The 19,607-nt window shown below is 45.7% G+C and overlaps 2 protein-coding genes across 2 annotated transcripts; one reads left to right on the top strand and one right to left on the bottom strand.

Annotated features, from left to right (window-relative positions):
- The first annotated feature begins 2,570 nt into the window (after positions 1 to 2,570).
- On the top strand, positions 2,571 to 14,435 carry TM7SF2 (transmembrane 7 superfamily member 2). Its single transcript, XM_060252842.1, has 10 exons — positions 2,571 to 2,647; positions 2,905 to 3,101; positions 4,152 to 4,206; positions 6,753 to 6,947; positions 8,377 to 8,480; positions 9,283 to 9,402; positions 10,061 to 10,229; positions 10,680 to 10,760; positions 11,615 to 11,737; positions 13,380 to 14,435. The coding sequence occupies exons 1-10, from the start codon at positions 2,593 to 2,595 to the stop codon at positions 13,538 to 13,540; spliced, it is 1,260 nt and encodes a 419-aa protein (XP_060108825.1). The 5' UTR covers positions 2,571 to 2,592; the 3' UTR covers positions 13,541 to 14,435.
- A 2,315-nt stretch (positions 14,436 to 16,750) lies between these two features.
- On the bottom strand, positions 16,751 to 18,392 carry ZNHIT2 (zinc finger HIT-type containing 2). Its single transcript, XM_060252854.1, has one exon. It carries the CDS (start codon positions 18,286 to 18,288, stop codon positions 17,044 to 17,046), a length of 1,245 nt encoding a protein of 414 aa, XP_060108837.1. The 5' UTR covers positions 18,289 to 18,392; the 3' UTR covers positions 16,751 to 17,043.
- Positions 18,393 to 19,607: the final 1,215 nt, after the last annotated feature.

Below are 19,607 nucleotides of genomic sequence, written 5' to 3'. Positions count from 1 at the left end.
TTCCAGATCCTCATGATGCACTGGAAAGGCAGCTGAACCGAACAGCGTTGTGAGCGAGCCAGACCCTCCCCCTGGTTCCTGATAGGTTCCCCCAGCCTGAGATGTCATTCTTCTCCTAGGATGCGATTGGCTGCTCCCGGATAAGGACAGGATGGGCAGAGTGGGGGTTGCTGCAGCCCGGTTTGGCGTGAATGACAGCACGCAGGTTGACAGGCAGGTGAGCGAGACCTGCGGTCCTGTAGCTGAGTCCTTTGCGGTCCGGACAGGTAAGTCCATGACTGCTTGAGGGGGTGGACTGCAGCAATTCTCATCCCCCCACCAAGTCTCAGCAGGTGCTGGAGGTCAGACAGCAAGATATTGGCCATCTCTCCATCTTTCCCTGTGTGAAATCTCCAGGAGTGGAAGCTCTGCGCTACCCACTGCTGGAGACAGAAAACTGGGGCTGAGGCAGATCCAGAATGCTTTTAAAGTTAAGTCGTAAAAATTCCAGAACCCGGCTTTGCGTGGGGCGGGGGGGGGGGGGGGGGAGGAAGGACCTGGGAGTGATAATTTGAATGAAAATACTATCAGGACAGAATTTGGATTGTGAGTCAAAGAAGTTATGAAGAAGCTTAGATTTACCTGTAGCAGAAAACCTAACTGGAAATGAGATAGTCTCAAATAACCCGCATTAACCGAGATTTGTTATTACTTTGAAATATATAGATATGCTGTAATTGACAATGTATAACACTTTTCTCCTTTGTTATATATGATAAGAATTTTTCAATAGGAAGGACATTATTTGTATGTTGTTTTAAAGCAAGCAATTCCAATTATGAATGATGAAAAGAAGCTGGAGTGTTCTTGCTGATCTTGCCAGGCTGGCTCACATGCATATGACTGGAAACCTCCAGTCGGGACAAGGCATTGGCGGGATCTCTCCACTAGGGCAGACAGGCTTCTTTTGCCATAAACGACCAGAAGTGTGTGGAGACGCTGGGATCCTTACTCCACGAATGAGCGTTTGACAACATGATCAGAGTCACTCTAGGCATGCAGCTCTGGAGAAGCTGTAGTGTGGTGGTGTGTATACAATGCACATAGAAGGCACCCCTGGTTCAGTTCAGTTACTGGACCTTCAATATTCGGGGAAGTGGACTCTCCTTGCCTGGGAATCAGGAAAACTGCAGCCAGAGCAGAGAATACTGAGCTAGATTATCCTATTAAAGGTAAAGGTAGTCCCTTGTGCAAGCACCAGTCGTTTCTGACTCTGGGGTGACGCCGCATCATGACCTTTTTATGGCAGACTTTTTACCGGGGTATTACTTCAGTATTAAGACAGCTTCATGTATTAAGTACAACTTTCAGGTATTAATACTAGTATTGAAAACGGGGGTTGGTGGGCTGGTACTGGTGAATGCCTGTTAGAAGGCTCATGTAAAGACCTAAGGGTGGGTGTTAATCTGGGCATGAGCACTGAAGGAAAGTATACTTGAGATTTGCAGGTACTGAAAAATATATATTCTGCATTGGGGTATTTACCGTGAGCAAATATCCCATTTTTGCTGAGTTTAGGACCTAGAGGGATTAGTAGGAAGGAAAATGGAGTACCAGTACTTAACTCATAGGAACAAAGAGCTAGAAGGGACTCCAAGGGTCATCTAGTCCAACTCACTGCACAATGCAGGAAATTCACAGCTACCCACCCCCTCTCTCCCAGTGACCCCTGCTGTATGTCCAGATAAAGGCAAACTCCCCCCCACCAAACCCTCCAGGATCCTGGGGCCAATTTGGTGTAGAGGAAAATCCTTTTCTGCCCCCAAAGTGGCAATCTTACACCAGGTGTGTAAGAAAGGGCCATGAGAGCCAAGTACTGACTCATCCCTTCCTACACTCCCTCTCATGATCTGCCTAAATTCACAGAATCAGAAGGCCATCTAGTCTTTGCTTAAAAACCTCCGAAGAAGGACTCACCACCTCCCAGGAAAACCTGTTCCACTGGGCACCCATGTCAAGAAGTTCTTCCAAATGTTTAGCTGGAAACTCCTTAGATTTAATTCAGCAGGAAGGTAGGAGCACTCTGCATGTGCTCCAGGGCACTCTTATGATTAATTTCAAACAAAGACATCATACGTTCTCAGCACTGGTTTGAAAGCTGTACTCCCTCTGTTCTTGAATTCCAGCCACAAGCCAATAATCCCATTGTGTAGGAAGGCCGGCCAACCAGCTGGCTGGCTGTAGTTTACTCAGCAGTGGGAGAGAAAAGGGCTTCATGCATGTTCTTTGGGTGATTCATTTCTAAAAGAAGAAAAGTGTCTGAGTGAAATTACTCCTCTGCCTTTATTTAAGGCACTGTCTGGAGCAGAATGAAATTAAGAGAGGGAGCTTTAGTTGTCTTGATGATTATAAACGTGAGAGGATAGTTGTGTTGTTGGGCCTTAACCGGGGGTAACTGATTCATATGAAGAGAGCTTAACTGGGTACCCAAGAAGAAGAAAAATACAACTTGATCTAAATGGATTATTTCCACAGGCACCCTTCTGAGTATATACAAGTCAAGACTTAAAACCAAGTGCAGGGGGGCTCCTCTGGCAGCTGGTTGAGAGAACTATGGATCGACACAAGATCCCCCACACCAAAGAATTGGAATTTGGGGGTGTTCTAGGTAAGGAAGAAATTTTGAAGTTGTTGGAGGATTGGTGGGGGAGGGGAGGGGAACAAAACAATGGCCCATCCAGTCAACACTCTGTGTCACACAGTGGCCAAAAAAACCAGGCGCCATCAGGAGGTCCATTTGGAATACTGATCCTGTTACATCCTGATTGACAAAACTGGGATCTTTTTATTCCTTGACTCCCCTTCCCAAGGCACTACATCTTGCTGCTTTCTAAACCTCCCCCTTCACATCCTGTCTTGTTTCAGGGGCTGCCTGCCTTCTCATCCTATTGCCTGCCACCGTCTTTGTCCTGCTCCTGACATGCAAGACAGAGCATGCCAGCTTCTTGAGCTTCCCTTTGCCTTTGCCCACGCTCCGCTCCCTGTGGAACCCCCAGGACTTTGTGCTGGTCTTAGCCTGGGTTGGGCTGCAGGCTCTGCTGTATATGCTGCCTCTGGGGAAGGTAAGAAGACATTATTTTTGTTTTGCAACTGAAAATGTTTTTAACTAGTACTGCAAGCCACCTTGAACCACAAGGAACGTGTTTTAATAAATAAACCTCTGTGTCTTGAACGTTCTGTTGTAAAGCACGACGCCTATTGATTGATCAAGGAATCTGTCAGGGACTGAACCCTAAGTCCCTCTGAGTCACTATCCCCTGGAAAATAATAAACAGTCCAGTAGCATCTTTAAGATGAACAATTTTTATTGTAGTATAAGCTTTTGAGAAACACAGCTCTCTTCATCGGATGACAAAGAGAGCTGTGTTTCCCGAAAGCCTATCCTGTGATAAAATTTGTTCATCTTAAAGGTGCTGTGGAGTCTTTACTATTTGTTCATCTTGAAGGTGCTGTGGAGTCTTTACTGTTTTGCAGCAACAGATGAACATGGCTGACTTCTCTGGGTCTATGACTATCTCCTCAGTAAATGAGCGGCACTCAGGTCTGTGGGTCCTCCAGATTATCTGCACACAAGAAATGAGAAATGAAGTTTTCTTAAATACTTTAAGAAATAGGATATCACTAGGCAACACAGCCTGTACAATCCTGCAACAAGAAATAAGAAAACTTCATGTATGTATATGCTGTAAGAAACCTTATGAACTAACAGATATTGAACAGATGTAGACCTGATAAAGAGATTAAAATCTTTAATCAGGTCTCTGTCATCCTTTTCCTGATGAAAACTTGCTGCTCTCAGCCACTCTTCAAGATAAAAGATCCCTGTTTTCCACTCACTATACAAACACACAAGCTAATTCCCAACTGCAGTCTGAATATGTGTTCATGGGTGTGTGGTGAAAACTTATCTAAGGATACAACACAGGCCATGATGGAAGTAACATTTGAACCTGGCACTTTTGGGGGGCTCTAAGATCAGTCCTCTGGCAAGTGGACCACATTGTCTTTTTTTGGGGAGGAGGAGAGTGGAAAGGAAGGGGGATATGTTTCTTCTACAAGATAGGCCATACTGCTGGCTCATCTTGCTTCATCTTGTATATTTTTTTAAACAGGTCACAGAAGGGACTGTTCTTCGAGACAAGAGCCGGCTCTCTTACCGTATTAATGGTGGGTAATTAATGGCGGTCATTTAGACCTGTGAGATGAGTTGCATGATCCCGGGGATGGGGTCAGTTCTGAAGGGAAATGTTATCTACTGACTAGAGCAATGTTTTGCAAGTGTTTTGTTTTAACCACCAGCCTTTGAGCAACTTAAAATGAATTTAACAATTTCAGTCTGAAACCTAACTATTGAATTATTTTTAAAGAGCAACCACTTAATTAAAAGTTTGAGTTGCCAGCCTCCAGGTGTGGCCTGGAGATCTCCTGGTTTTATAACCGATTTCCAGCTGGCAGAGATCAGCTCCCTTGGAGATAATCAAGCAAGCAAGAAAAAGCAACTGTGCAACAAAATCAATTTTAAAAATATATATCTCTTTCTCCTATGTTAAGTCTCATTTATATCTAAATCTTTGCAAATGCTTAAACATACAATTAACTGAGCCTGCCTGGGAAAGGGCAGAATATAAATTAACCAAAATAAATAAAATTACACATATGATACCCAAATACCACAAAGAGGAGTGGCTCCATTAAATCCTAAATCTTCCAAACAGCAATAGCAGTGTTTTAAAAACAGCAGGGCTTTTTTAGAGCAGGAACACAGTTCCGGCTGGCTTGGCATATGGGGGTGTGACCTAATATGCAAATGAGTTCATGCTGGGCTTTTTCTACAAAAAGCCCAGTGTGAAACAATGGTGATGTCAGGGGGTGTGGCCTAATATGCAAATAAGTTGTGATGGGCTTTTTCTACAAAAAAAAAGCCCTGAGTCCTAATATTGGCACAAAATGCTCTATAGTCTCCCACAGGGCTTTTTGGGTAGGGAAAAAAAAGCCCAGCAGGAACTCAGTTGCATATTAGGCCACACTCCCTGATGCCAAGCCAGCCAGAACTGCATTCCTGTGCATTCCTGCTAAAGAAAAGCCCTGTTCTCCCAAATGCTGTAAGCGGAGTCCACATCCAATCAAAGTCAGCCTCAATGGGTAAATATATCCTTAAGGAGGGGCTCAACTGCGCCCTTAATCTTCAAACCATCAATGGTAGTGCTCACTGTCTAAAAACAGACTTAATGTTGGCACAAGCTGTTCTATATTCATTCAAATATAGTAAATGGGAGTCCACATCCAATAGTAGTAAGCCTTAAAAGGTAAATTATCCTTTACGTGTCTGCTAGCTGGTAAACCACATTTTGCATATCATTGTTTTTTTTCGAAAGCTGACTTTTCCCAAAGTTTTAAAGTACAACAAACATATACATAGATAATAACATGTTTTGTATGAAAAAGCATTTATATATCCAGAAGCAACAGTAAATTACCTGTAATAATAAAAAAAAAACTCTCATAACTTTATTCCATAGCACAAGCTCAACATGGGCATACCACGCCCCTTCCTTTAAAGAAATCCACAGGTGTTGTACAATTACCTCATTAAAGGTATAGTGGGTAACATATGTATAAGTGTTTGCAAGGATATAAATGAGATTTAACATAACATAGGAGAAAGAGATTTCATATACCACCCTGAGCCCATATGGGGGAGGGCGGAATATAAATCTGCTAAAATAAATAAATATATTGTTTATTGATTTTGTTGCTCAGTTGCTTTTTCTTGCTTGTCTGATAACTGTGTTACCATTTGCTCTGTTTATTGTCCCCTGGAGAAAATGGCTGTTTTGGAGGGTGGACTCTATGGCATTGGACCATGCTGAGGCCCCTCCCCTCCCATAAGAACATAAGAGAAGCCATGTTGGATCAGGCCAATGACCCATCCAGTCCAACAGTCTGTCACGCAGTAGCCAAAAAACCAGGTGCCATCAGGAGGTCCTCTAGCGGGGCCAGAACACTAGAAGCCCAAACTCTGCTGTCTCCTGGATCCACCCCCAAAGTCCAGGTATTTTCCAGCACAGACCTGGCAACCAGTGTTCCCTCTAAGCTGAGTTAGTGTGAGCTAGCTCCCAATTTTTTAGCCTCCAGCTCACACATATTTGTCTCAGCTCAGGAAAAATAGCCTTAGCGCAAACTAGTTCATGCAGTAGCTCACAACTTTAATGCTAGTAGCTCACAACTTTAATGCCAGTAGCTCACAAAGTAGAAGTTTTGCTCACAAGACTCCACAACTTAAAGGGAACATTGCTGGCAACCCTAGTTGAACAGAAAGGTTTCAGCCTGATGTTTAAGAGAAAGCCACAGTGGCACCAGGTGAATTTCAAGGAGAAGAGCATTCCAGAAGCAAAGTGCCACTACTGCAAGAGCCCTGCCTCTGGTTGCTACCTGCCTCTCCTCTGAAAACAGGGGCTCTGCCAACTCCAGCTCAGGAAATTCTTGGAGGTTTGGGGGCAGAGTTTGGGGAGGAGGCTCAGCGACTATGTGACATTTGATGTGCTCTGTTTGCCTATATGTCACTTGAAGCCAGATATCACTTTAATGCCCCAAAATGATAATATTATATTTTATCCTTACAAGCAGGGGATAGTCCAGTTAATATTGCTTAACTGGACTATTAATAATAGGCTAGTTCTGTTTCTGCCTAAACCCTTTTTTCCCCTTGGCAGGGATCCATGCCATGTGGATCACAGCATTGTTGGTGGGAGTCGGCATGGCTGCAGGGTTGCGCCTCAGTTACATATACGACCATTTACTACAACTCACCTTCTCTGCATCTGTTCTTGCTTTTGGACTAAGCATCCTTCTTTATCTCAAAGCCCTCCTTGCCCCCGGGACAGCGCTGGCTCCAGGTGGGAATTCAGGTGAGCTCTAGGTTCCATGGCATCTCATGTGTCAGTTCAAAGGGACAGAACTGCCCATATAAAACCCAATAGGTTAGGGAGGCCTCCTTGGACTTTAAAGCCCATATATTAAGGAATTTGTGGGGAAGGACTTGCTTGAATGGTTTATTGCTCTACAGTCTTAAAACTTAAGAACTAATTGGAAAAGAAGAGTCCTGTGGTACAGAGTGGTAAGCTGCAGTATTGTAGTCCAAGCTCTGCTCACGACCTGAGTTTGATCCCGATGAGAGCTGGGTTCAGGTAGCCAGGAAGATTGACTCAGCCTTCCATCCTTCCGAGGTTGGTAAAATGAGTACCCAGTTTGCTGGGGGTGGGGAAGTGTAGGTGACTGGGGAAGGCAATAGCAAACCATCCCGTAAAAAATCTGCCATGAAAACGTCATGATGCAACGTCATCCCAAAGTTGGAGACAATTGGTGCTTGCACAGGGGACTACCTTTACTTTATTTGGAAAAAAACATCACCAATCTCTGTTGTGCCCAAAATCATGAGAACTTAACAGCCCTGTAGCTAGGGGCACAGGGGAAGGGGCTGCTGGAAAGGGGCCCATGGGGGTGAGTGCAGAAAGATGGAGAAGCTGGGGGCCATCCCTCTGGAGAGCCAGTTTGGTGTAGTGGTTAAGTGTGCGGACTCTTATCTGGGAGAACCAGGTTTGATTCCCCACTCCTCCACTTGCACCTGCTGGAATGGCCTTGGGTCAGCCATAGCTCTGGCAGAGGTTGTCCTTGAAAGGGCAGCTGCTGTGAGAGCCCTCTCCAGCCCCACCCACCTCACAGGGTGTCTGTTGTGGGGGAGGAAGATAAAGGAGATTGTGAGCCGCTCTGAGACTCTTCAGAGTGGAGGGCAGGATATAAATCCAATATCTTCTTCTTCTTCTCTTGCCTGCAGGATTTAAAGATTCTGCCAATCAGCTGATTGGTGTGCCCTTTAAATTGCAGGAAGGGCAGTGGCTTTTCCTGCAAGCCCCTCCCATTTTAATCACAAATGAGGTGCACAGCCTTGGGATGGGGGTGAAGTACCCCAAAATACTGTCAGGGGGCCAGGCCACGTGGGACCCTGCTAAACATCAGGCCTGAATTTAATGAATTTCCAGTTCTGTAGCTTTACATTGAAGTCTCTCTTCTGAAGCATGCGTGTATGTGTGGTTGCTTTAGTTTTGGATACACAGAGACACTGAGGACCACAGCAGATTTTCCTGGGAGCCTGAAATGTTCTCCATCTTGTTTTTGAGAATGGACCCCTTCTGCTCACATTTTCTCATTCCATGGAGACAAAAACACCCCCGCGTGCGTGCACACATACACATACACACACACTGCCAAGAGGGCTATGTCGGAAAAGCACTGAAGTGTTGTTAATACTCAGTTTTCCCTGACCTCTTCCCTTTACAGGAAACCCCATTTATGACTTCTTCATAGGCCACGAGTTGAATCCACGCATCGGTAACTTTGACCTTAAGTTTTTCTGTGAGCTTCGCCCGGGTCTCCTTGGATGGGTAGGCATCCTTGTGCTGGAGGTGGTGGGAAGAGAAAGCTGGAGGGCTTATATAATTATGGGCAGGTTCACATGTTGCCATGTCTTCGTGTCCATATGTTGCTCCCCTGAGGACTTTTGACCAGCCATGTTCTGTGAGCTCCATGCTCAGAAATTAATTCCCGGGTGTGTGTGGCTCAGGACTGCCGAGTGTTGGGAGAGGAGGCTTAAGCCTCTCCAACTGAGCAGTGTTCCTGACCATCCTGAGGAACTGCTATATCGAGGAAGGTTGCATGTAGGTAGAGACTCGCAGAGGAAATGCATTGTGGATTAGTAGGAGTACAAAGTTGATATCGGATGCAAGGAAGAAGAGCAAGGAAGGGGTGGAGTTGTATTGGATCTGCCGGGAGGTTTGGAAAGATGTTAAAAAGATTTCTGGCCCCCAATAGGCCTGTTTTAAGATGGCTGTCAGTCCCTATAGGCAATTTGTGGAGAACAAAAACATCTGTTGATCATTTGTATGCATCACTTAGTTTTTACTGTGCAAAACCTGAAAATTGTGTAGCTTTGGGATTTAAAAAAACCTCCACTTCTTAGAAGCTATTAAAAACACCACCTCTTTGTTAAAACCTGTGGTTGTTAATTGAACAACTCTATAGTGTGCTGAAGTGCATTCTTGCTAAACTGCAAGGAGAGGAAGCAGTTGCTTAACTTAAATTTGCTATAAAGAGAATGGGGTTAAAGGAATAGCAATCTGGGATATCATGGAAGAAAAATGGATCCACAGGCATCTTGTGATTGCAGCTTTCCCCCTTTTCTCTTAGGCCCTGATCAACATGGGTATGTTGGTGAAGGAGACAGAGCTGAGGGGGAATCCTTCCTTGGCCATGATTCTTGTGAATGCTTTCCAGCTTCTCTATGTAGTGGACGCCTTTTGGAATGAGGTAAGTTCAGCATAGGGAGAGATCCATGATGTCCTGGAAGTTTGGGGAGGGTTCATTTGTTGTTATTTCTGCCATCCTCATCTTTGTGAGAACAAAGAGTTTGAAGTCCTAGGTTCTGCTCTCACAAGTTTCAGAATGTCCTGGGAGTGAAAACAGAGCTGATTTTATTAGGTTTTTTTTCCTAGCTCAATGAGTGCTAGAAAATAGGGATAATCGGAGTGTATGAAAATAAGGGTTGGGGATAAAGTTGCCAGATTCAGGTTGGGAAACTCCTGGAGATTTGGGGGTGGAGCCTGGGGAGGACCTCAGTGGGGTACAATGCCATAGAGCCCACCCTGCAAAGGATCCGTAACCCGGATCTCTGGAGGCTGGTATCCTTAGTGGGGAGGAAGGACAAGATGGTATAGAGGTGTTGCTTCAGGTGAAGGGCAGGATATAAATTTGATAAAACAGAAACAAACAAATAGATGAAGATACTTTACACCAATTCAGACTGTTGGTCTATCAAGATTGACGTTGTCTGCTCTGATTGGCATCAGCTCCCAGGCAGAGGTCTTTTGTTAAGTGGAGACGTCCAGGATTGAACCTGGGACTTTCTGTATGTAAAGCAAAGTGCCCACTCCAGTTGCCCTCAACACATCTTGTTTCTTTTCTCAAGGAGGCCATCCTCACCACCATGGACATAGTTCATGAAGGTTTCGGCTTCATGCTAGCTTATGGGGACCTGGCTTGGGTGCCCTTTCTGTACAGTCTGCAGTCCTATTTCCTGGTCACTCATCCGCAGAAACTCAGCCTGCCTATAGCTGGAGGCATCATCCTGCTGAATGGTAAGTTGGACAATGAAGATTTTGATTTGATTTGATTTGTAAAGATGACTTTAATAGAAAGGGCCCAGAATAACAATACCTGAGTGCGGCCAAGCAAGTGGCCTGGCCAAAGTATGCAGGCTTCAGTATGCTTAAGTACTTTTAATAGGACCATATTGCTCCAAAAGGAAGATGACCCTGATTTTCAAATGACTCCCCCACTAAAACATTATACACAAAAGTATTTTATATGACCGTTCATACTTGTAAATTGTATGCAAATACAAGATGACAGCCTTTTTTGCAATTGTGCCTGTGGGAAAAAACACACAGCCTTTGTCTTCCTTTGGGTAAATGGATCTCCTTCTACTACCAATAAGTGTTCCTTGGGGCTACCTTAGCCTCTACTTCGATCACATTCTCTCTGCCCATTCATCTGTCTGTTCACACTTTACCCCTTTCCTCCTGCAGGCCTTGGCTATTCTATCTTCCGCAGCGCTAACTCCCAGAAGAACACTTTCCGACGGAATCCCGCTGACCCCAAAGTAGCTGGTTTGTAACTCTGACTGCTCTTTTATGCTTATTGTGTGCCAGAAGCTGCTGTACCAAACACAGCATAATAATCCCACAATAGGCAATTTGTCTGTTTCTCATGCACTTTTATAAAACTATATTGAATGTAATAGAGGGACGGGACGTGCTTATCTTTTACATGAAGGCAATTGTCTTTAGATTGGTAGTTAGTCCGCTTGGAGGACAGCTGGTGGATAGGCATTTTCCTGTGCCTTAAAACGCGATTTGCATTATTTAGCTAAGCTTGCTAATTAGAAATATGGGACAGGTCTTTCTGGGCCCTAGTACTTGCAAGCCTTTTTCAGTGGAGATGCCAGGTTCAAAACTGGAACTTTCTATATTCAATGTGCACTGTAGGTTTGAGAGTGCTGGACTGGGATGGATCTGGGAGATCCAGGTTCAAATCCCTGCTTCCATGGAAGCTGACTGGGTGACCCTTGACCAGTCATACTCTTTCAGCCTAACTCTACCTTAAAGTTGTGAGGATAAAATGGGGAAAGGGGAGAATGATGTTGTAAGTCACTCTGGCTCCCCACTGAGAAAACTAGGATATAAATAAAGCACATGCTCTACATCTGAGTTTAAGATTTGTGGGGAAAGGACCTAAATGTTAGCATGTATAATATGCTTAATGCCAAGCTGGAGGAATCCCATTGTGGGTATGCAAGATTTTTTTTTTGATGATGTCTCCTGTAGTGCAAGGTATCTGAAGGATTCCTGCTTTTGTGTCTGGGGAGACTGTTGGATCTGTCATCTTGCAGAATTTTCAGTGGAACCCCTCCACACAAATTTGGCAAGTGTTAACAATCAATGTTTTTTTTTTTCCATTCCAGGACTCAAAACCATCCCCACAGCCACTGGCCGGCGTCTGCTGGTGTCAGGGTGGTGGGGATTTGTGCGGCATCCCAATTATTTGGGGGATCTCATCATGGCTTTTGCTTGGTCCCTGCCCTGCGGTAAGTGGAAATCACAAACCTCTAGAAAGCTGCTAAAACAGGATCATGGGTGTGGTGTAATGGTTACGCTGAGATCTGGAGACCCAGGTTTTAAACCCACTGTGCCACAGACATTTGCTGGGTGACTTCGGGCTAGTCACGCACTCCCATCCTAACCCAACTCTTAGGGTTGTTGTTCTGAACATAACATGGAGGAGGGGGGAACAACAGGATAAGCTGCTTTGAGTCCCTTCTTAGTAATTATACTGAAAGCCAGGTATGAATGTCTAAATGTATTTATTTACTCAGTTGAGTAATTGTGTGGGTTTGAAGCAGCAGAACAAAGTCTGAGTCCAGAGGTACCTTAAAGATCAACATTTAGTTCTGGATATAAGCTTTCAAGTCCACACACATTGAAGAAGTGTGCGCGCCCAGGAAAACTTATATCCATAATAAACTTTGTTGGTTTTAAAGGTGCCACTGGACTCAAACTTTGTTCTGTATTTATTCATTTTATTTATATGCCATCTTTCTCCCCAACAGGGATCCAAAGCAGCTTAAACCATTCTCCTCCGTTTTATCCTGTGAGCTAGGTTAAGCTGAGGGAGAGAGCAAGTGACCCAAGGTCACTCAGCAAGCTTCCACAGCAAAGTATGGATTTGAACCTCCCAGATCCTAATCCCAGTCTAGCCACTACACCTCTCTCAAAAATAAATAAATAAAATGGGTTGGGATGGATAAATAAATAAATAAAATGGGTTGAGATGTCTTTCCCGCTCCCCATTACTCTTGTTCCAAACCAAACCACATATATATATATCTCAGGAGAATGTCTTATCTGTAGCCAAATTTCCTGGTTCTCCACCCTATTGTTATGACAGCTCACACTGGGCCTTTGACCTAGATGTGCACACCAAATGCATAAATCCCTTTGCTTGAAAAACAAAAAGGAGAGAGGGACTCTTAGTCCTGGGTTGGATTCACCGTACATTTTCCAGCAGCAGAATGGAACTTTCTTGCCCTTCTTCTCCCACTCCAGCCCCCAAAATCTCCAAAACATGCACTCCTGGCAAATAGGGGACCTTTAGCAATGTGATGGGGGAGGGTCTATAGCAGGAAGCAGGAGTTAGCAGAAATTTCCATTTAACTCTGTATCCAACCTATTGTTATAGTTCCTATGAGTATTTTTAAAAATTTCTATAAGTATTCATAAAATGTACTTTGTGGGGTGTTGCAGTTTAGCATTCCATAGATATAGGATTTTCATCCTTAGAACCAGTTGGTGTAGTGGTTAAGTGCACGGACTCTTACCTGGGAGAACCAGGTTTGATTCCTCACTTCTCCACTTGCAGCTGCTGGAATGGCCTTGGGTCAGCCATAGCTTTCATAACAGTTGTCCTTGAAAGGGCAGCTTCTGTGAGAGCCCTCTCAGCCCCACCTACTTCACAGGGGGTGTGTTGTGGGGAAGATAAAGGAGATTGTGAGTCGCTCCGAGACTCTAGAGTGGAAGGCAGAATATAAATCCAATGTATTATTATTATTATTATTATTAAATTTTGTATCTCACCGTGTGTACTAAATTGGGGTAGCTCTATTGGGATAATGGTAGAGGTCTGCCAGTTAATCTATCTTCTGTCTCAGTGTTCACCTGTCTCTTTCTCAGGCATCGCCCACATCCTGCCTTATTTCTATGTCCTCTACTTTACCATGCTTCTGGTCCACCGGGAAGCCAGGGACGAGCACCAGTGCCTGAGGAAGTACGGCTTGGCCTGGCAGGAGTACTGCCGCCGAGTCCCTTACCGGATCTTTCCATACCTCTACTGAGTTGCTGCTTGGCTGGTTATCCCTTTAATCACACACACATCCATCATCTCCCTTTTGTGGGGCTATAAGGAAGCTCACATCAAAACAACTTGGTTGGCCAAGACGAAGGAATGCTGCTGTCTCCGCAGGGTCTCACAGCAGCTGCACAGAACCCCTGCCGGTTTGTTTCCAGATATCTGAGCATTGACATTTTCCAGCCAAGGAATGAAAGACCATTGCCTTCATAGCAACATGGGTGATTTCTCCCATGGAAAAATCCACTTGGTTCCCAGTCAGACATTGTGAGGCTACATTCACCTGGAAATTACCATTTTTTAAAAACCAAACCTGAATATGTACAGGACTGGGTGGACCCTGTGCTCATAACAAAATATTCTAACCTTACAAAGAAACACATTCTATGACTGGAATTAATGCAAACGTGTTAGGTTTTTTTATATTATTGGGTCTGCTTCTGGAACCGAAGGACAGGGTAAAGGAACTCTACTGAAGTATTTGTAACACTACAAGTCCTCTCTGTCTTGTAAGACTTCAGAAAGTATCAGTTTGCAAGTTCCGAAACCAGAAGGAAACTTTTTTAAAAATCAAAAAAAGAAAACAACGCTTTCTAGGATGCAGTTTCTGCAGCCTGCACCAGTCAAGCTGTGTAGAAGACAAAGCACTGTCGCTAAGAAACACAAAGTGTTGTGAATCTAATTTAAGAAAGTTAAAACCATCTAGGAAAGTTAAAACTCTCTAACAGCTCTTGAAATATGTACATTAAGTTTCCAATGAGAAAGGAAAATCACTGAAAAAGCTGGATCTTCAGTTCTTGCGGGGACTGGATTTTAGCTTCTAACTAGCATCAGTTTTGATATTGCAGCTAGAGTTTGGCTATAATAAAGGAGCTTTTGAATTTCAAATACTATATTTACTAGCTATTCTCAGAAGTCAAGTAGGATGCTTGTGCAACTTTTGAATCCCTCCTGATGAGGAAAAAGAGAAAATTTTAACAAATTGTTTTCATAATGATTTGCCAGGTTTTCTGGTGTTGTAGCCAGAAAATGTATGCCATTTTATTTTAATCATTTTGTGTTGACTTGCTTACATATGGAAGAACTTAGTGCTCCCAAAAGAGATACTGGGGAGGGGTAGGGAGAGGCGGGAGGATGGCGCAAGGATCTGTGGAGAAGAATCACATGATTTTTGGGCTCATGGCAGAACAGTCTTTTGGCACTGCTAAACCTAACTAAAATATGATCTGGTTGGAGGATGAAAGAGATCTGCTTACTTACTAAAGAGGGCCAGGCTGGGTTAGGAATAACAAGCTTATTACCTTGGGAGTTTTTTGAGGGAAAGGGAGCTAGAGTAATTTATTTAAATAAAGAATTTGCTTATGTGGGAATATGTTATTTCCAGATCTTAACATTTTACTGATGAAAATAAAAGGACAGTTTTAGAACACTCCTCTTCACACAAGATTCACTGCTCTAGTTCATCATCACACTTGGCTAAAGAAATGTACTCTGATCTCTTTATCCATGTGCTACGCAATAGCACTCTCTCTGCTGAATTAAAAGCCAAGACGGTGACCCTGATCTTCTAGTTAATAGCAAACTAGAAAAATCCTATTGTCCTATGCAACCAGCAAAATAGACCTAACACCCTGAAAGCAGAAATGCTAGCTCATACCAGGGGTCAATCAAGGACAGTATCCTGTTTCCAACAGGGGTCAGTCAGATGCCTCAGAGGAGCCCAAAGATTGATATAGAGTCAGCCACAAGCACAGATGGCTTTTAAAGAGGGGTTAGACAGATTCATGGAGGAAAGGTCTACCCCTGGCTACTCAATGTGTGAATAAAGGGAACGTCCCTATACAGAGGCAAAAAAATCTCAGTACCAGGAAGGAAGATCAGAGGATGGTGACAACAAAAATGTAGCAAGACACCTCCATAAGGAAAAATAAATAGGGATAGTGACTTACCAGGGACAGGAACTGAAAACAGGGAAAGTTGGGCTGTTTATGGATATGGTCAGGGGTCAAATTCTAGCAGGAGCTCCTTTGCATATTAGGCCACGCACCCTGTTGTAGCCAATCCTCCAAGAGCTTACAGGGCTCTTTTTTGTAAGCTCTTGGAGGATTGGCTACATCGGGTGTGTGGCCTAATATGCAAAAGAGCTGATAGAATTTCACCCTTGGATATGGTGCAGTATTATTGTCCTTTAGTCCAGCATCCCACGTCACACTGTGATTAACAAGATAAGCCCCCTGAAAAACCTCCAAGCACAGCATGGAGGCCACAGCCTGCCCCTATTGCTCCTCCTACACACTGGAATCCAGAGTATTCCCTGTGAACATGGTGGTACCATTTAGTCATCAAGACTAATACTCATTGATGGATCCTGTTCTTCATGAATGTGCCTAATCCTCTTTTAAAAGCCAAACAAACACTGGCCCTTATCACATCCTGTGGCAGTGAATCCCAGAAGTTAACAACTCTTTGAGTGAAGGGCTTTCTTTTCTCAAATCTGAATTTATTGCCCACCAACTTCATTGAATGCCCATCAAGAATTAAGATAGTAGTTTATAGTGGACACAAATTATGAACTGTGAGAATAAGTAGAACTTCCATGTTTGGAAGCACCCTACCTACAAACCCTGTGTGCTGGGAACCAACAACAGGATTTGGCTGTTGCTTTCATGCACTTCTCTGTTTCTCCCACCCCAACCAGTCACACTTCAGACTGGAACAGGAGTGGCCAAACTTGATTAATGTAAGAGCCAAATAGAATAAATGTCCAATGTTTGAGAGCTGAAAAATAGGAAGGCAGGCAGGCAGGCAAACAGATGGGGGTGGGAGAGAGAGGTGGAAAGAAAATAACTGTAACTTCAAATGCATTCTCCAAGCCACCAACTGCTTCGCTTGGAAAAGTGATTTAAAGAGAGCAATGCCTTCTCGAAGCCAGCCAACGGAGTGGTAGGGGTTTCGACAGCCACACCATGTGTGTGAAAGAGCCACATGTGGCTCCTGCGCCACTGTTTGGCCCTGGACTGAAAGCTTCTCAAAGCAGGGGGCTTTAAACAACTGGGGAGGGTGGGGAACAGATGCCATTTGGCCATTTTAAAGGTGTGCGCTCAAGTTCACTTGATTGTTATTTAGTGTGCTCTTGACACTAATTTTTTTCAATCAGAGGGGCTTAACTGGATTAAAAGGAATCCGGAAAGAAAGATGGCATGGCAAGCAAGCTGATATTTTATTACAACCCTCCTCCCCACAGCTCTCAAAACCCCACATCTCTCAAAACTCTTTCAAGGTATTCTCTCCCCTGCGAGAAAGGGTGCTAATCCATTCCACTTGGACTTCTGTGCTGCTTGTGACTAATCCTGAATTCAGTCCCATCCACAGGGCACTGAGTCCGTTTCTGGCTGAAGTCCTAATCCTGCAGGTTTCCAGAAGGGAGAACCATCTCTCCACACAAGACCAGCTGGTGTCCCAATTCCAAGACTCCTCCAGTCTCGCCCTTCAGTCCAATTCTTCTATCAAGGTCTTTTTGGGTGGAGGCACTTTGGCCCCCCACATCTTCTCCAGTTCCTGGGTGACAGCTCCCACCTCCCTGATGGTGTCCAGATGGGCCTTGTATTCTCTTTGCACCTCCAAGGCCAGGAGGGTTAACGCCCCTTCATTATCGTTCACCCAGGACAAAATAAAGTCGCACTTTTTCTTTGCTGCGTACAGCCTGGGTTGATCCTCAGCAGGCACCTGCCTCTTCCCCTTGCTCAGCAACCGGGAGAGGTGGGCGAGGGCTGCCAAGCTATACCCCTTTTGCTTGGCTTGGCATTCCCCCATTAAGATCTGGGCCACCGATGCCATCACCCCGCCATTCCCCAATAGGCATTCGGGGTATCGCCCCACGGTTATTGCTTGCAGGGCCGCTTGCAGGGCCTCTGCCGTGGACCCGAAGCCCTGCTTGGCTCCCAAAGCACCCGAGAGGTCCAGAACCGTTTCACAAAATTCTGGGAGCAGCTGGGCCTCCTCCACCTCGCCGTTGTAAAGCGCCAGGGCATAGGCATAAGCGTACAGCACGTTGGGCAACTGGAAGCGAACCAGGGGCGAGACGGGCACCCGCGTTAGGCTGCTCAAGGGGGGAATGACGGCGGGCACCGGAGGCACGGAGCTTGAGGCATCCGCCGGCTGTGCAGGGCTCTGGGTGCTGCCGGAGATCTCCTGCAAAGGCTCCGGAGGCTGAGGCTGTTGCAAGGCTAAGGAGCCATGAGGGGACTGCTGTTGCTGCAAAGGAATTGGGAGGGTCTCTGGCCCTAGTTCCTGAATCAGCGCTGCCCCACAGCTGCGCCCCGTCCACCAAGGCTTCCAAGGGGGCAAGAGAGCCGAGATCTCCCCGCTGTTCAGCAACCGCTGGAAACGCTTTCTTTGGTCCGGGCTGAGTTGCTCCCACAGCGCTTCGGACTCCGCCTGGTCCAAATTGGGATCGAGGCCTAGCTGGGGATCCGCATCCCCGGGCTCACGTAGCTCATGCAGCCTGAGAAGGGCCTGCCTTAAGCGGCGTTGAGAGGCCGGGTCCTCCCGCTGGCCCTGGAGCCGGATTTGTAGTTCCCGGTGGTGGAAGTCCTGGGCGCAGGAGCCGTGTTCCCGGTAGCAAGGCACGGAGCAAAAACGCAGGTGGCAGCGCGGGCAGGTGTAAGGAGCTCTCTTGGCCAGGCACAGCCCACAGCAAGGGTCGGGAGGGGGACGCGAATCTTCAGCTTCCATCGTCGGGCACACGCGGTCAGTGAATTCCGAGTGTTCGGGAACTTCCGTCAATTGTCGGCTAGCTCCGTCTCTGAAAACGCTTAATTTCCGCCTCGCCTTCGTTTTCACTCGAGTGGGCCGTAGAGGTAGGCTGCCCCGCCCAGGGAGGTCGGAATATAAAGGGGGCGTGGCCAGTAGGGGAGGCGGAGCAATAGGGGGCAAGCTGGAGAAGCAGATGTAAAGGGCTGGGAAGCAGAGCTTGGGGATGAAGGCCCCCAAGGTGGGTTAACCAAATTGTGACTCAGAATGCACATGTGGCTCTTTCACACATGGTGGCTGCTTACAGAGGGGCAGTTTGGGGCAACCCAGAGACGCCTTAGAAACTGACTAGAAAAACCCGTCCAAATGCTCACATCTGAGGCCTGCCTTGTACTTACCCCATCCACCAGTGTCCGCAGAATGGCTCAAAAAGCTACCACTTTCAAAGTGGTAGCAAATTTCTGAGCCACATGCCAGTCATCTCTTTGGTGTCTGGACGCGGAAGCACACAAGTGAGGCGGTTTGGCGGAGTGAACCTGCCAATCTGCTCTAGCTGTTCACCAGTATGGTTTTTAAAAAACTGCCTACAGCACATATGCGCATGTCCCCTAAAAATGTACAGAAAAAAAGAGACCCAAACTGCGCCAAGGGAAAGCTACATCTGACTGCGCCAAGGTGCCCCGTGTGTGGGATAGGGACGCCTTGCGCTGGAGCATGTGGACGATTTAGGAACCTTTTTGAGCCTGCCTGATTTGGGACACCTCCCATTCGCCCCAAACTGCATGTCTGTAAGCAGCCATTGTGTGGCTTTTGAAGCTCCTGCCACCCTGTTGGCCAGCTTAGAGGAGGAGGCCAGCATTTAAAGCTGCTTTCTTTCCACCTCTCCCTCCCACATCTATTTGCCTTCCTTCCCTCATTCATGTCTTACAGCTCTCAAACATCTGATGCTTATTCTATGTGGCTCTTACATTAAGCAAGTTTGGCCACCACTGCCTTGGAGTCTGGGCAGGACAGAGGGATTCAGCAGGCCAGTGGAAGGGGGAGGTGAAGTAACTTGCGGACTACCAAGGGTGGAGTAGCCAGTGATGGCAAAGGGGGCAAACAGGCAGTCCAGTCAGCAGGGCTCCACAAATGCTGTCACATACACACTCCCTGCTCTTACTAATTTATTCCCACGTATCTCTTGGAAGCCCAAGGTGGATTTTAAAAATGTGAAAACCTCCAAAACCCAATGCAGTAGGATCCAGATTAAAGAACTAGGAAACTGTGGCCCAAGTCAACAATACCATAATCAAGAAAAG

Source organism: Heteronotia binoei, chromosome 1 (assembly GCF_032191835.1).
Source record: "Heteronotia binoei isolate CCM8104 ecotype False Entrance Well chromosome 1, APGP_CSIRO_Hbin_v1, whole genome shotgun sequence".
Classification (NCBI taxonomy): Eukaryota; Metazoa; Chordata; class Lepidosauria; order Squamata; family Gekkonidae; genus Heteronotia; species Heteronotia binoei.
The sequence above is the reverse complement of the archived record's forward strand: the minus strand, read 5'-3'. Positions and strand labels throughout refer to the sequence as shown.